The 16,014-nt window shown below is 38.5% G+C and overlaps 1 protein-coding gene across 1 annotated transcript in view; it reads right to left on the reverse strand.

The window, feature by feature from the left end:
- The window catches only part of LOC134004669 (glutamate receptor-interacting protein 2-like), a 219,361-nt gene that overhangs the window by 17,573 nt on the left and 185,774 nt on the right, over positions 1-16,014 (reverse strand). The window contains exons 10-14 of the mRNA XM_062444029.1: positions 10,205-10,360; positions 9,250-9,402; positions 8,972-9,158; positions 1,842-1,987; positions 206-286 (exon numbers count right to left, since the gene is read on the reverse strand). Coding sequence (XP_062300013.1) covers positions 206-286; positions 1,842-1,987; positions 8,972-9,158; positions 9,250-9,402; positions 10,205-10,360 — 723 coding nt within the window. The remainder of the gene's footprint in view (positions 1-205; positions 287-1,841; positions 1,988-8,971; positions 9,159-9,249; positions 9,403-10,204; positions 10,361-16,014) is intronic.

A 16,014-nucleotide genomic window follows, 5' to 3' on the forward strand; every position in this document is an offset into this window, starting at 1 on the left:
TTGAAGGCCACAGTCACTATAAGAAATATGTGTGTGTTTTTAAAGAAGCACAGGGTGGTCTCATGACATTTAAACATTGTGCCAGCAGCCTTTTAAAACAAAAAATACATCATATGAACAGTGTTTGGTGTGTGTGTGTGTGTGTGTGTGTGTGTGTGTGTGTGTGTGTGCGTGTGTGTGTGTGTGTGTGTGTGTGCGTTCCTACCACTAATGGTGATCCCGAGCTCCACTCCTCTTTTCTTCGGCAGTTTGACATGGAAAGTACCACTGCTAGGCACCACTGACTCTGTAATGCAAACACACAGACACACATGCAAGAGGCATCACACTTAACATTTGTAATTACAAGGCATTTAGCTCTTGTGCTTAACTCCTCGGAAATGTTCTTCTCCGGGGCAATCAGTGACTTCAAATCCTTACTGTTTAACTATATGAGTCATAATACAAAAACCACCAGTAACACAAGTCCATATCAAGGCATAAACATGAAGAGTGCATGTGGTGTTTGGATCAGGTCTTCTAATTTATTGACACTGCAAACATGATGATCAACAGGTTACCATAGCTACATAAAATCTAAATATTGGAGACTAGATGCATTAAATTTTTGGGGTATGAAATCATTCTGTTTTCTTGCTGTGCAGATGCAAATTTTATTTTTTTGCCGGCTGTGTTCACTCATTAGATGATGCAATATTATGAAAGTCAAGACTAAGGCCGTGGAAAAAAAACAACATAATTGTAACCGCGGAGAGCTACACAGCTCAGAATCAGTCAGTATCTCGTAGTGTCATCATGTGGTTAAAAAAAAAAATCAATTTCAATCATTTGCACAAAACTATAGAAAAAGTAGATCATATATCATCATTTTAATCAGATTTTGACCCATTTGACGTTGTCTTTGTCTGATTTTATAGAAGTTCATCAGGGTTGATCACTTCACATTCACGTTGTCGTTTCAATTAAACAGTCCCAAAGCTTTCGGTAATCCTCTTTAGCAGTTCAACACACTGTTGGTTTTTGGAATTAATTAAACAACATTAAAAAAAACTTTGTGTTTACGTGAACAAGAAGATATATGTGTGTAATTTAAAGGATGGAGGCACACTGTCTGTTGTGAAAGACTGTGGAACTGAAACTGCTTATTATTCAAAAATGTACTATAAATAAAAGAAAAGATATTTATTTATTACATAGTTCGGTGAAAAGCTGTATTTTTAAATGATGGTTATAAATCAGCTCCCAGAACAAAAAAAAAGCAAAAATCTGCTGGTTTCATGATTTTTAAAAATGCCAATTTAACTTAGCAACCTGCATCGCCATACTAAGCACCTCAGAAATGTGAACATAATAACACCTTATCAATTTCACCTGTCAGAGACTCGAGTTGATTAAACCTTTTATCCGTGCCTTTATCTTTATTGCATGCCACTTTTTCGTCTACGCCGACATCAGAACTAAGTGCTTCGCTGCCTGGAAGTCAGATAGTATGTGGTTCTTTACTTTTTCACTGGGTTAAAAGCATGTCAATGGGGCCATGGCCTGAAGTAAAGAGCTGCAATTATTCTGTCCACCCCTGCCTGCACTGACACGAAGGCTCTCAGTGGCTGAGTTTGACCAGTTCATCCTGTGTGTGCCAGTATGTCTATTTGTACATTCTCCACAAAACTGCTAAATACTAGATGAGAAGGAATACATAGTGATTACTACTCTCTTTGATTATACCCTAACAACAGGTCTCTGACACAATGAACTGTGTCCTGTAGTTGACATATTAGTTATAATAGAGTTTCATCAGTGAAGTTAAGTGAAGAAGTAAGTTGGTTAAAAACTTAACAAACCTGCTACATCGAACTCTATATCCAGTGAGACCTTATTGGTCAGCGCCGCGTCTCGGAGAAGCTGATTGGCCTCCTCCAGTGTGCCGTCTTCTGTTGGGATACCGTTGATTGACAGGAGGCGGTCTCCAACCTGCAGCAGGCCACACCTACAGCGAGAGTTACCATGGCAAGAACAGCCTTGAATGTAATTGAATTGATCTCGAACATAGAGTATAAAAACATATAAATATATAGAGAACAAATAAAACAAGTAGGAAGGAGTATATGCTTATAAATGCCTTCCCCTTACTCACTACTCCTCCATTAACTCATATATTATTTATAATGTAAAACTGGATACGGTCTCTCCAGGTTTAAAGTTAATGCGGATGTAAGGTCAGCTAGTTTAATTGATGTATCTAGCCAGGGAATTTCTCACAGCATAGATTATCAGACTATCATTGAGCCTGTCTCCCTTTGCCTGCTATATAGCTCACAAGCTCTCCTTCCCTAAATCTGTGAATCACAATAATCTAATAGTCATCAATACCACTGGTGGTGGTGAAATGTGCAACAAAGCACCTGATAATCTAAAGAACCAAACATTTAATATAATCAAAAGTGACCGCATACTATCCAAAGCGGTCTTCAAAACTGTCAACTAATAATACAAGGTGTTTAATTCCAATTAATATTTCATCCATTTGTAGCTCTACAGTTCAACCTATTAATGATCCCTGCAACACTTATATTCGGTTCTATTAATATCTGATCACTGTCAGTCAAAGTCTTACTAATAAATTATAGTTTGAACATAGTTTTTGATATGATTGGGTTATGTGAAACATGGCGTAAACCATATATTGTACTTATTTGTACCCCATTAAAGGGGTTTTTAGGGAGTTTTACCTTATTCAAATTGACGGACAAGACAGGCAATGTTGTATTGCGAGACTGTAAAACCCTCTGAGGCAAATGTGTGATTTGTGATATAAGGCTATACAAATAAATCTGACTTGAATTGACGTGACTTAAAAGACTTAAACTCCCCTGGCTGGACTGCCATCATTGAAGTAACTTTTGAAAGTTTTAAAATGAAGATGATTTCCCTCAAGTGTTCTGTTTTACTGCATTAATAGATTTATTTAGCCACTTGGGGCCAGAGGGGTTCAACAACAAGCTGACATATTTTCTGACATATTATTACCATATAGATGGTGAAAATGTCAGCAAACCACTGTGTGTCAAACAGAAACACAGCATTAGCATTCGTTTGAAGTCATGCCTGTGTCCACCTGTTGGATGTTTGTCCAATATTGACTCTCCCTTTTGCTCTAGTTAGGTCTCCATCCACCCCTGAGCAAAAATATTAGGTTCTTTAGCTGCGAGATGTCTTTTGTCTGTCTCCTTTGGGCTTATCAGCTTTTTCGCAGCAACAGCTGCTGGCTACTTGTGGGATAATGAAATGAGCCCTAAAACCAAAACAATTAGCTATAAGAAGTTAAAAAGATGATAGGGCTTCAAGATGATAACTGTGTCAGTGTGTAAATTGGTTTTGACAAAACTGTCAGGTATCAGGTGTCAGGTTTATCAGGGAAAACCTCTGAGGTTCAGCTGTTGTTTCAGTCTGAGTGACCCATATTCAAAGTGGAGTAAGACTAGGCTTTTCAAAGTTATCCAAACATTAACATAAGCTTTCTTCTTAAGTGTGTACATTGTACACTCAATATCATTTCTTCTACACACCCTGCATTCTATCACCTGAAGTAAAACATGTTCATTTAGCTATTTTATGTGCCTATTTAGACATGATTAGCCCCCTGGATCAAAAATGTTCGCAAGGGGGAAAGAAAAACTCAAGCATGTAAGCGTACAATAATCTTTATCCCACTACCTGTGATATTCTTATTCCCTTTAATTCATTTTACATACAGAGATGGCACCTGAGGGAGCTTCACAGTCTCTGCTGCGTTGTATATCACACCATTTTTAGCTACAGCGGCTTTCAGTGCTGTTGTTCCGATATTAAACATCCACCATTTAGAAATCCCAAACCTGGCTCCCTACCTCGCTACATAAATCAGAAGAAGAATGCAAGTGAAGCACATTAGCTGTGACTATTAAACTCATGGATCATGTGAAGATCTTTTCATGGAAAAACAGCAGTGTGTTAGCGATTTGAGATGTGTGCCTGTAAATTCAGACTATTTAAAGCCCGTCATTGATAATGTGGAAATGTTTCTAACTTTCATGTTGATATATTGAGCATTACTAGTGCCAGGAATCAAATCCACAACCTTTCATTTGCTTAGTAATCTGTGAAATCAAGTGCATTTGAAACGTACTTTAAGAGTGATGATGTCGTTTCAATCCATTCCTATCATCAATATACTAGCTAGTATCGTTAAGTCCTCCAAAAAACACAAAGTGCAACTGTAATAAGATTCCCAAATCTAAAACAGTTCAACAAAAGAACAAGTTGATGACAGAAATAAGAATCAAACCAATGCACACTAACTTTTAGAGAAAGAGAAAATGCTGAGGAAAGGCATGCTAAGTACTAGCTAACAGCAATGTTAGCTAAAAAAATATATACAGCAACTATATTCTGCTTAAAATTTGACCAAATTAAATCTTCACAGTGTCCAAAACAACACATCAGAAAAGAGAATTGCAACTGAATAAACAGTCACACTCATTTGTCTACCACATGCCTCATTTACATTAAGTTTAACTCTGTGCAATGATGTTACTGCTGCTGCAGATTGACCAGCAGGGGGCAGTGTAGTACACACAATTCAATCAAATGTAAAACACTGTTTTTATACACAATCAATCAGAGGGCAGAGCTTACAGCAAGCCTGTAACCAGAGACAATACGGCTAAAAACAAGCAATTCCTTTAACATTATGAATGCTACGACAATAATGAATTAATAAAAATGTGTTTGTTTTGGTTTACACAGAACATGTCCATATTATTTATGGTTCTACGTCATTAAAATGTTCCTCAAGTTGTTTTTCCTTTTAATGCAAATTTATAACGGCTGCTTTTAAATTTGCATTTATTCATTTTGGAGACATTTGTGTCCAAAGCGATTCAAAAATGAGTTATTTGCTTATAAGGAAACTACTATTTAAGTTTTGCTTGCTTATGGAAAAGTAGCCCGAGAGCAGAGCTACTGTAGATTTAGGTTCTCTACACATCATCAGCAGCACTCACTTGGCGTCAACATGAGCCATTGCTTTGTGTTTTGGGTATTGTGTACCCCTCTATGCCTTACCGCTGCACTGAAAATGTATTTTTATTTAAACTACTTAATCAGATGTTGTCATTGAGACTAAGAGACCTGAGAACAAAAAAACATTCATAATCAGGCATCTCCACAACCAGCATAGAAAACCAACAGAAATAAAGCCAGACAAATAAACTAAGAATTAACAAAAAAAACAATTACATGACATGAATTTCCTCATTAGCGATAAAGCATATTGCTCTATGATCGGTTTAGCGACTGAAATAATTACGGGACAGCGTGACAGTGCACAATATCCACATCATCAATTGGACACATTAAGTTTGACTGCTCTGTACATTTTATAGACTAAAAAAAAGACCGTCTTTACTTCTATATAGGACACATAATTACATTTTTAAATGAAAATACATGAATTAAATGTTACAGTAGGTATAGCTAATACCACTAATCATGTGTAGAAAGCTGCACCAGGACAAGCTAGTGGACTCATCTGATCTCTGAGTCAAATCAAAGCTAATGAAAAAAGGCGAAGTTAGGTGATGTGTTTGACTTTTGTCATTTATCACAGAGATGAGTAAGATCGATATCGGAGAGAATTAGAGGTTTCAAAGCCGGTAATTTGTTTACCTGGTTATGGATCTACACAACAGCAAAGTCAGTGTATTCAATGCTTTAATGAAAGTATACACAGTGTGATTCTAACAGCAGTCTGCCTCACAAAGGCTGTACTTTACTTTTGTATAGTTGTGAGGGTCAAAAGTTATGACTGCGGTTTAGAATTTGTGCACTGAACTAAAAAGAGCCACTAAATACTACTAAGTGATTAGTAGTTTTCCTCCTCTAACCCAAAGGAGACTACAGACAGAAGATAATGAAGATGTGATTTGTCTCACTTTAACTTGGCCTCACCCTCCTGCAGTTGCTGCCCTGCGGGTGCGAGACACTGAGCATTTTCTCTGTCAACACACACACACACACACACACACACACACACACACACACACACACACACACACACACACACACACACACACACACACACACACACACACACACACACACACACACACTCGCACACACACACACACACGCACACTTGATGTATCCTCCATTAAGCCTGAGTGGGTGACCTGTATTAATATACAGTCAGGCATCTTCATTATGGTCTACTGAGGATTAAATAGCCTGCCAAGACTCTTGTCTCTATCTCACTGCCCCCTCCATTTCTCATTTTTTGTTGCAGATTTACTCATTAATATGTCTTTCCACTTCTTTTTTTTTTTTCCTGAGTTTTCTTTTTACATTATTTGTCTTTGCTGTAAAAGTGAAACACAGTGATGACACTTTTAAATGTCTCCTGGCAGAAATTGGTGCTACACAGCGACTATACTGGGCGTTTAAAATGTGAATCTCAAGTATCTCAGTGCAGTGGTAGTAATATCCGATAGGGGTGGGAATCATCAGAGGCTTCACGATACGATATTGTTGCTGCGATATTATTATCTGCTGACCTCACCAGAAAACAAACTAGTGCCATCTAGTGGACTGAAAAATCATGTCATGAAATGAAAATGAAATGTCATTTTTCACTTTGGTGCATGAAAATTGAAGTTGAGCCAAATGAAACCAGAAAATACCATTTATGCTAAGACTTAAAATGTTATATTTTACATGTTTTACTGAGATGTTAGACTGAATATACCTAGACTTATTTTCTAGTGGTGAAGTTTGAATTTCTTCTAGGTGGCACTTTTGGCTATACTTGAAAGAGCCAGAACTGTTTAGTTAAATTTAAAGTCTCCCTCCACTCTAAAATCAGTTTTCTTCCTGTTTTCAAAGTACTGCTGCAATAAACATAATTACACAGAGCATTTATTGAAACAAAGAAAAAGAGAGAGAGAGGGGGGAAAAAGCATTAGCAGCACTAATGCAGGATAATTACAAGTTAAAACCTAAAAAGGAGGACATCCTCGTTGGTCACCGCCACACACAAGACTTATGGTTTTAACAACTGTTAGTTGTGGTTAAATGTGTTTCAGGGTGGTGTAAAGGGGTTTATTTGGATTCACCCTGTCAAGCGGAAAGTAAGGTACTTATCGATTCCTCCAGCGTGGGTGAGGGGAAGGTAGGTAATTAGTGCTGTTAGTGTGGGCGCCAATGGAGACAAGAGAGTGGCCTCGGGGTGCAGAAACACACCCAGCACTTAGAGAAGCTGTTAATATGACGGCAACATCAATACACACACACACACACACACACACACACACACACACACACACACACACACACACACACACACACACACACACACACACACACACACACACACACACACACACACACACACACACACACACACACACACACACACACACACACACACACACAAACAAATGCAGACACAATTGAGGATTCATACTAGGGATATGCAGCAAGCCCAATATTTGTATTTGCATTTGTTTAGGCAGCAAAATTATTTGTATTTGCATTTCTACTCAAATAAAAGCATAAATAGGCGCAACACTTAAATATAATATTGGCTTATGGTTTTCAGAAATCCAGCAATAAACATGGATAACTATTAATATCATTGAAAAGGAAATAATGTCAAAACTGATATTCAGTTCCTAATTACCATTCAAACTAATAAACTACACTCTAAACTAATAAATGCCTGTGTGGACATTGTGAATATGTACATTGCCTAAGTTAACAGTTAATGTTACGGTACACACACACACACACACACACACACACACACACACACACACACACACACACACACACACACACACACACACACACACACACACGCCAGATACCATATTTGGATTCAGCTCCACCTCTAATTCATACAGAGAAACTTAAGTGAAGTTATGAACACATATCAATGAACTACAGTGCAGCTAGGAACACAAACACACACACACATCCATGGTGACATTTAGAAAACCCAACCTACGCTCATGTACGTGTTTAAATACGTTCATACAAGCGCACATAACACTGAGCCAAGCAGAGCTGTTACTACACCGGCGACATCGGTCTCACACACTCCCACACATTCAAACACACACAGGGAAGCTAAATAAGGCTGATAATGCAACGTTAAAGTCAGAGGCGCACACACACACACACACACACACACACACACACACACACACACACACACACACACACACACACACACACACACACACACACACACACACACACACACACACACACACACACACACACACACAGAGAGCCATTTGTGTAGCTGTACTACATAAGCACTAAAGACTGTAACTCTTTGAAAGAACATATACACACACACACTTCACCATACTTGCGAGGACATTAATTGGCTACTTCATAGATAATTTGAGGTTTTGTGATTCCAATAGAATGATTTATCTGTAATATTAATAATATTAGTAATGTCAACTCAAGACAAGATTATTTCTGGCTTTCATTTCAAGTCTTCACACTTTCACACTATATCATTTATCTGGCTTATTACTAACTTTGCAGCATAAAGTTCAACATGCAAAAAAAGGAGATAAGCCTGATAGAATAAAATACGATGCTCAATTTGTATACATATTATAAAAGGCACCAAAAAAACCCACTGAAAAATGTATCAGAAAGTGTGTCATCAATATTTTAAACTTTCAATTATAAATGTTCTAAAGTTTAGAAACTTTAATTTTTCATACATCAGTATTTTATTGCCTTTTCTTTTGTCTATTTAATGAAACACAAGGATTGTATCCTCGTATGTATTTTAATACATGTTAAACTAGAAACTGCAATTTTGATGATGTGCACTTTATTCATGTTGCTATCTCCAAACATGTCATTGTGTGTATATGAGTGTGTGAAGATGTGTGCAGATGTGTGTGTTCACCTCTCTGCAGAGCTGTCGGGCTCTATGAATCTGATGAGCGGGGGTGCAGATAGTGTTTCGGTGGCAAATATGCCTCCTTGCAGCTGGACACCGAAGCCATTAAGCGGGTCACCTGTTAGGGTGACCTCACTGGTCTCTACGTGAACCACCTGACCGCCTGGACCCACCGAACTGGATGCAAGGGACACTGAGCACACACACAAGATTGACTCTTAATTACTCGTTTCTTTTCAGGAAACTTGCGTCATGGTACAGACAGACATGCATATGGAGCTTACAGGAGCTTTTGTGTTCTTTCTTTCTCTGTCGTCGTTTGAGCAGCGAGTTTCTTGGACTCATGGGAACTGTAGGCCTGGGCAGGGTGCTGGAGCTCTGGCTGCTGGGGCCCGACGTGGTCGTAGACCCGGGAGAGAAACTGGCCGACACCAAGGCTTCAGAGAGGAGCGAGAGAGAGAGAGAGAGAGAGAGAGAGGAGAGAGAGAGAGAGAGAGAGAGAGAGAGAGAGAGAGGAGAGAGAGAGAGAGAGAGAGAGAGAGAGAGAGAGAGAGAGAGAGAGAGAGAGAAAGAGAGAGAGAGAGAGAGAGAGAGAGAGAGAGAGAGAGTGAGAGAGAAAAGATGCAATATTACTGCCATTCTTTGGAAGAAAGGGAGGAGATTAAATATTCAAATAAAGCAGATTTAGAGGGGAAAAGTAGACATAAGTATGTAAGTGGATGTTTAAAATAATGAGTAAAGAGGGGGAAGTATAAAAATGATAGACATCAAGACATGAAGAGTGAAAGATTAAATACACAGAAAGATAAAATGTCCGTGAAGCCCTATGACATTTATTTGTTCAGAGCCCATTATCTGAACATCAGTATCTCATCTCTCAACCATTTAACATTATTTGTTAAGTGGTCTTTATATTTTGGAAACATTTGCCTCTAAACCAGACATAACCAAATATAAGATGATGATTTGTCTCTCCATCTGTCCGTATATTGGCACACCAAGTTTGATGATGTTATAAAAATCGACTTTTGATGACAAGCCACACTCAATTTGAATGAGTCTTCCCCGACACATGACTAAACCTCCATCCAAGTTTTGTGCAAATTCAGCCTGAATAAAAATGAGGAATTAATAGCAGTGATTAAAATCAAATGAGAAGAGGAAGTAATGCATGAATGAAGCTACGACCAGTGGCCTCAGTCTCAGTCAGATCACAGACAGACAGCTTTGTCCTCTTACACTTGCAGTAGTCGAGGCTGTTGATGGTGTTGTTGTTGGAGGCGGTCCACGACTTGTTTAGGGTGGAGCTTGTGTTGCAGAGGGTGGAGTTGGGAGGGTGACAGTAGTTCACACAGGGGTCCCAGGAGTGGGGGTGGTCCGATTTCTGAACCTTCACTGGAACACACACACACACAAACATGCAATTTTTTGTTACTTGTGGGGACGCTGCATCAACTTCATTTCATATAACGTTACACTTAATATGTGTTAACATGACTAATTTTAACTTTAACACCATAACCTTTAAGATGCACTGTGGATTTTTGAGTTTTGCCATTTTGAATGTATTTACTCCCTCAGAGACAATTTTTAAAATTATTTTATAACCTGTAGTGTTTAGATCCCTGTAATATGCATTCCCATTTTTCATCGTGCTTTACTGAATTAGAACAAAACAAATAAATTGTGTGGTAAAAATCAATTTTATGACTGCCTTCTGATGTCTAAAGTTAGATAAACTCATGAGTTAAAGCGGTGTCAAGTTTTTTACCTTCCCTAATTCTTCAGCTCTGTTTTGATTGATAAGCATTCGTCCAGTCAGTGTGTAACTTTATGGCAGCTGTCACTTGGCTGTGAGCCTCATTTAAGATTGATAGCGGTGGCGGACCGGTTCAGATTGATGGCACTTAGTTACAACATCAGGAAAAAATCTGACAGATGTCTACGGTATAAAAAATATGCACCAGTGTAGATAAAATATGTTTCCACTGCTGATACATTAAATGAGCTGGTATATGAAGAGATGAAGTGATTACACTTGACTCAGGAGACCTTTTTCTAATTAATTCCAGTATGTTTTAAGTGTTATGACTAATATTTTGTTCTCTTGTTTTATCCACTTGGAGCACTTCACATTTACATTATAATGAGGTTCTCTCAATCCTGTAATACATTTGTTTATGCATCTCTTTGGTCTTAAATGCCTTTAAAGTGTGCTGTAAGAAAGTGATAATGCTTTAGTGTGATAGCACTTCCTCTTTATTAGGACACCTTGAAGGGTTTTATGACATTTATACAACGGGGGGAAAAGAGGGGCTGTGTTCAAACTGTTATATATTTTTTAATTTGTAGTGAGTTTAACCCTTGATTAGGTCCATATCACTGCTAAGTTCACTGGTAATGTGGCATGAAGCACAATTGCAGTTTAGTATAATTTTAGTGTATAGTAGATTTAGTAAAGTGGTTAAAATCATGACATGAGAACTATGATTTTTTTATACACATAGAAAACATCTGCCAACCAGGTTTATTATAGTTAACTAAAACTAAGACTAGCAGTGAAAAAATAATTTAGTTAACTGACATAAAAATTAAAATGATAGTTTTTTCACTTTTTAAAAAACTATCATTTTAATTTTTATGTTTTTATGTAACTAAAATGAAACTGAACTGTAGATAATATCAGCTTTGATTTTGTTGTTGTTTTGTTTTTTCCCTCCATTTTTATTTTGTCCTGTTCAGTTTGACTTCTTTAGATAACTACCAGTTCCAGTAGATGACATCATAGCAGATGCCGGCTGCCGTAAAACACGCAAGAAGATGCTTAACTTGCAATTTACGTTTTTTTTGTCGAAATGGCTAAAGATCCAGGCAGATACCTGAAAAACCAAACCAAAATAATTAAATAAAAACTAAACCAAAATGAGCCAATTCCTTAAAATAAAAATAAAAATAAAACTACTAATCACTAAACTAACTAAAACTAAACTGAGATAAAAAAAAACAAAAAACAAACTGAAAAACTAAATAAAAATAAAAACTAATGAAGATTTCAAAACTATAATCACCCTGCTGCCAGCCAATTAAATGCAAATATTTTTAACCAAAAAAATGATGTAGAAGTTTTTCATTCATTACTCATTAACCCATTTAACGGCTGGTGGACTGCACCTATTTAAAAGTCACAATCCCTCAGATATTGGGGAGGACCTCTTCTTTGCAGACTCCCACTAGAGCATCAGCAGTACAATCAAGTCTGACAAGCTAAACATCTTCATGAGTAAATCCTCACTACACACATTCATCTCAACTATGACTATGATCCTAAGCTGCCCTGTGCTGCCACATCCATCCCACACAGCTTTTGTTTCCTCAACATGCACGTCGTCTTATCTACACTCTTCAGACGGCGGGAGGTCTGTGTGGCCTCAGGGTGAGGTCTGAGAAAAGTGGAGACATTTTAACATCTAAACTCCCCTGAGTAATAATAAAGTTGTTATATGTTCAGCGCAACGCACCGTAGAGACAGATCTGCTGACAGGAAATGGCTGCAGTCACAGAGAGGAGAGAAGAGAAGTGAGGAGACAACACACAATGGATTCACACAAAGAAGACACCTAACATACACACCTTAAGGAAAGATACATTAATACACACAAGGTGAACACACACTGAAACACAATCAATGTTTCTCTTTCTCTCTCTCTCACACACACACACACACACACACACACACACACACACACACACACACACACACACACACACACACACACACACACACACACACACACACACACACACACACACACACACACACACACACACACACAGCTGCAAAACCTTTAAACAGAGTGTCTATTAATAAAGCAGAGGCAGGCTGGCCGCAAGGTCTGCTGCAAGGCCATCAGTATCTTAATGAGCTGTGTTCACTTCGTCACACACACACACACACACACACACACACACACACACACACACACACACACACACACACACACACACACACACACACACACACACACACACACACAAAGGCGGTCGTCCACACAAGTGATTAGAAGTTGGAAAGAATGAATTTTGCTCTGCAGAGACAAATGAAAGAGATACAAGATGAGATGCTGACCTTTCAGGTAGGTAGGTAGGTAGGTAGGTAGGTAGGTGTGTGTGTGTGTGTGTGTGTGTGTGTGTGTGTGTGTGTGTGTGTGTGTGTGTGTGTGTGTGTGTGGATTGATAACGTGTAGTTTTTGGTACTTTATTACCATGAATTTATTGTTTTGCTAGATGAAAAGACATAGAAGAGAGGGACACGATGAGATGAGAAAAGAGAGGAGCATGAGGGAGGACATGTATAGAGTTGAAAAGAGGGAAGGAGGAGTGGAGAAAGGAAGAAAATAGAAGACAAGATGGAGAGATTAAGACAAGAGGAGGAGAGGAGAAGAGAGGTGGCAGGCTGTAAGCAGCTTCTGACAGCAGTGTGAGAGGTCTAATGACTTTAATTAAATACCATCCACACTTTACACCGCCTGTCACTCAGTTCACATTCATATGCCACTTCTCTCTTTTCACCTTTCTCTCTCTCTTCCTGCCCTTTTTCATCAGCTTCTTTTGAAAATATTGACTGTCTTATCCTCCGTGGATGTGTGATGTGTGTAATTGAAGAAAAAGAGAGAATTCACTAGACTAATTTAAACATATATGATTCAAAATAAACCAACACTGGCAGCTTCATCACAGGTTCTAAATGTATGTTTATACACATGTCATTGTGTACAGTGAGTGTGTTCCCGCATGTCACCGTGTGTGTGTGTGTGATGAGTGTGTACACTTGTCATATTTAAACTCCTCAGCTGTGAGCATTAACCTGGGATAATAAAGCAGCTGTTGGAATCAGCGTTTCCCTCTGTAAAAATCCACTGGCACTAATTCTTCCGCAGATGAAAAGCCGTCGCTTGGCTACAGGTGAAGAAACACTCCTTTCTTCTAATTAAGCACAGAGTTGCCACCGCAGCCGAAATATTCCTCAGTCAGCGTTCCGTGAGAGAGGACAGCAGGGGGGGAAAGACACTGGGGTGAGTGAGATTTTTATTTTTCTCTGATCTCCTAAATGTGTGTGTGGCGACTCAGTTGGGCCTAAATCCTAATACAATCTTTGTTGTTTATTTTATTTTGTCTAACATGTATCAAAATCCACATAAAGCTCAATAATTGCATATATTGCTATATAATCCATATACTGTCCTGGCCATTTTTCTCCATTATAGCATTTAATAGGCTAAGGAGTGCAAACATATAGGGGAAACATTTCATTGTTTCTAACTTTAATATATTGATCTCTGGCTAACCTGCTAGCAACAGGAACTAGCTAACGCTTTGTACTGAATAAGTTCAGCACAACAAATATTTGACAGTTCTCTGTGTGACTTTAGACATCAACTAGTTAGACTACATTCATACTGAGTCAACTAGATTTAAAGCAACAGGCATCCAGATGTTTTTAGGTCCTTATGTCCTCTGACCACCACCACTGAAATGCCTAAACCCTAGTGTGTGTTACAGCTATCATCAGTATGGACATTGTTGAATCCTATCAATTTTATCGTCTTTTTTAAATAACTTTTTCCTAGTTTTTAATTTTACTACGTCATCATGATCGTCATCCTCGTTTTTTTTATTGTTTTTTATATTATATTGTTTTATTTATTGTTATATTATTATCATTATTATCATTATTATTAGCAGCAGCAGTAGAAGTAGTGGTAGTGGTAGTAGTACTGGTAGTAGTAGTAGTAGTACTGGTAATAGTAGTAGTAGTAGTACTGGTAATAGTATTAATAGTAGTAGTAGTAGTAGTAGTAATAGTAGTAGTAGTAATAGTAGTAGTAGTAGTAGTACTGGTAATAGTAGTATTAGTAGTAATAGTAGTAGTAGTAATAGTAGTTGTAGTAGTAGTGGTCACGCCCGCCGATAGGGGGGGACAAACGGGTCTGTTGTCCCGGGCCCAGGGTAGGGGGGGGGGGCAGAACTGGGCCCACATTAAATTATGGAATAATTTTTCAAAATAGGCCTATCTGTGGAAAAGATGTGTAATATTTGAGTTACATAAAAGCTTTTAATTGTTTTCTTCCTAATCGCTCTTGAAATAGTGGTCAAGAACCCCCCCACCCCCAACACAAAAATGGTTTGGCCACTGATCAAAATTTGATGTTGTCATTTGAAGTTCAGTACGCTAAAAATGTCCGGTCAGCCCAAGCCCGGTGCTCAGAAAAGTATAGAAAAGAGAAGAAGAGAAGAAAAAGAAAATAGAGGCCTTAGAGATTTTCTAAACAAATATTTTTTAAAAAGGTGGTGACGGTGAAGCTGGAACTAGTAAAGTCAACGTAGAGCAAGGTAAGAAACAGCGCAGCCAACGTTTACCGGCAGCCTTGTAACGTAACCTAACAGGTCAGCTCTAATGTTAACGTCCATTAGCTTGTATAAAAGCCTGACACACAACACGTTATCTTTGACAGAAACAGTTGAGTTCGCTAGCTCCGTCAGAGAGGAGAGAGATCCAGCTACAGTCAGGTGACCGAGAGAGTGATGCGGGAGAGCTGCCCAGCAACGGAGGGACAGAGTCACCGGTGAGAGAGAAGAGAGTCACAGTGGAGCGGGAGGGGCACGCTGCCCCCCGCAGAGAGTCTGAGCAGGATGGATCAGCGACTGATCAGACATTTAATTTCAGCGATCCTGCATCATGGCCAACTAAAATGACCGAGTCTGATAGAGTAGGAGTAGGAAGAGCAGAGGAGAGGCAGTGTTGGGGAGACTTAAACTACATGTAGTTGAACTACATAGCTTAACTACAATTAGCTGTAACTTGCTGGTAGTTAAACTACATTCATATGTTGTGCTGCGTCAAGTATTTCAACTACTTTTTGGGTCATTTTTTTGTAGTTTAACTACTCAATTTACAAACTACAATTTTGGTCAATAACATGAAATATTTTTGTTGGCATGGACGCCTTTATTTAGCAGCGTATATGGCATGTGCTCTAACCACTCGACCA

This window comes from Scomber scombrus, chromosome 3 (assembly GCF_963691925.1).
Source record: "Scomber scombrus chromosome 3, fScoSco1.1, whole genome shotgun sequence".
NCBI lineage: Eukaryota > Metazoa > Chordata > Actinopteri > Scombriformes > Scombridae > Scomber > Scomber scombrus.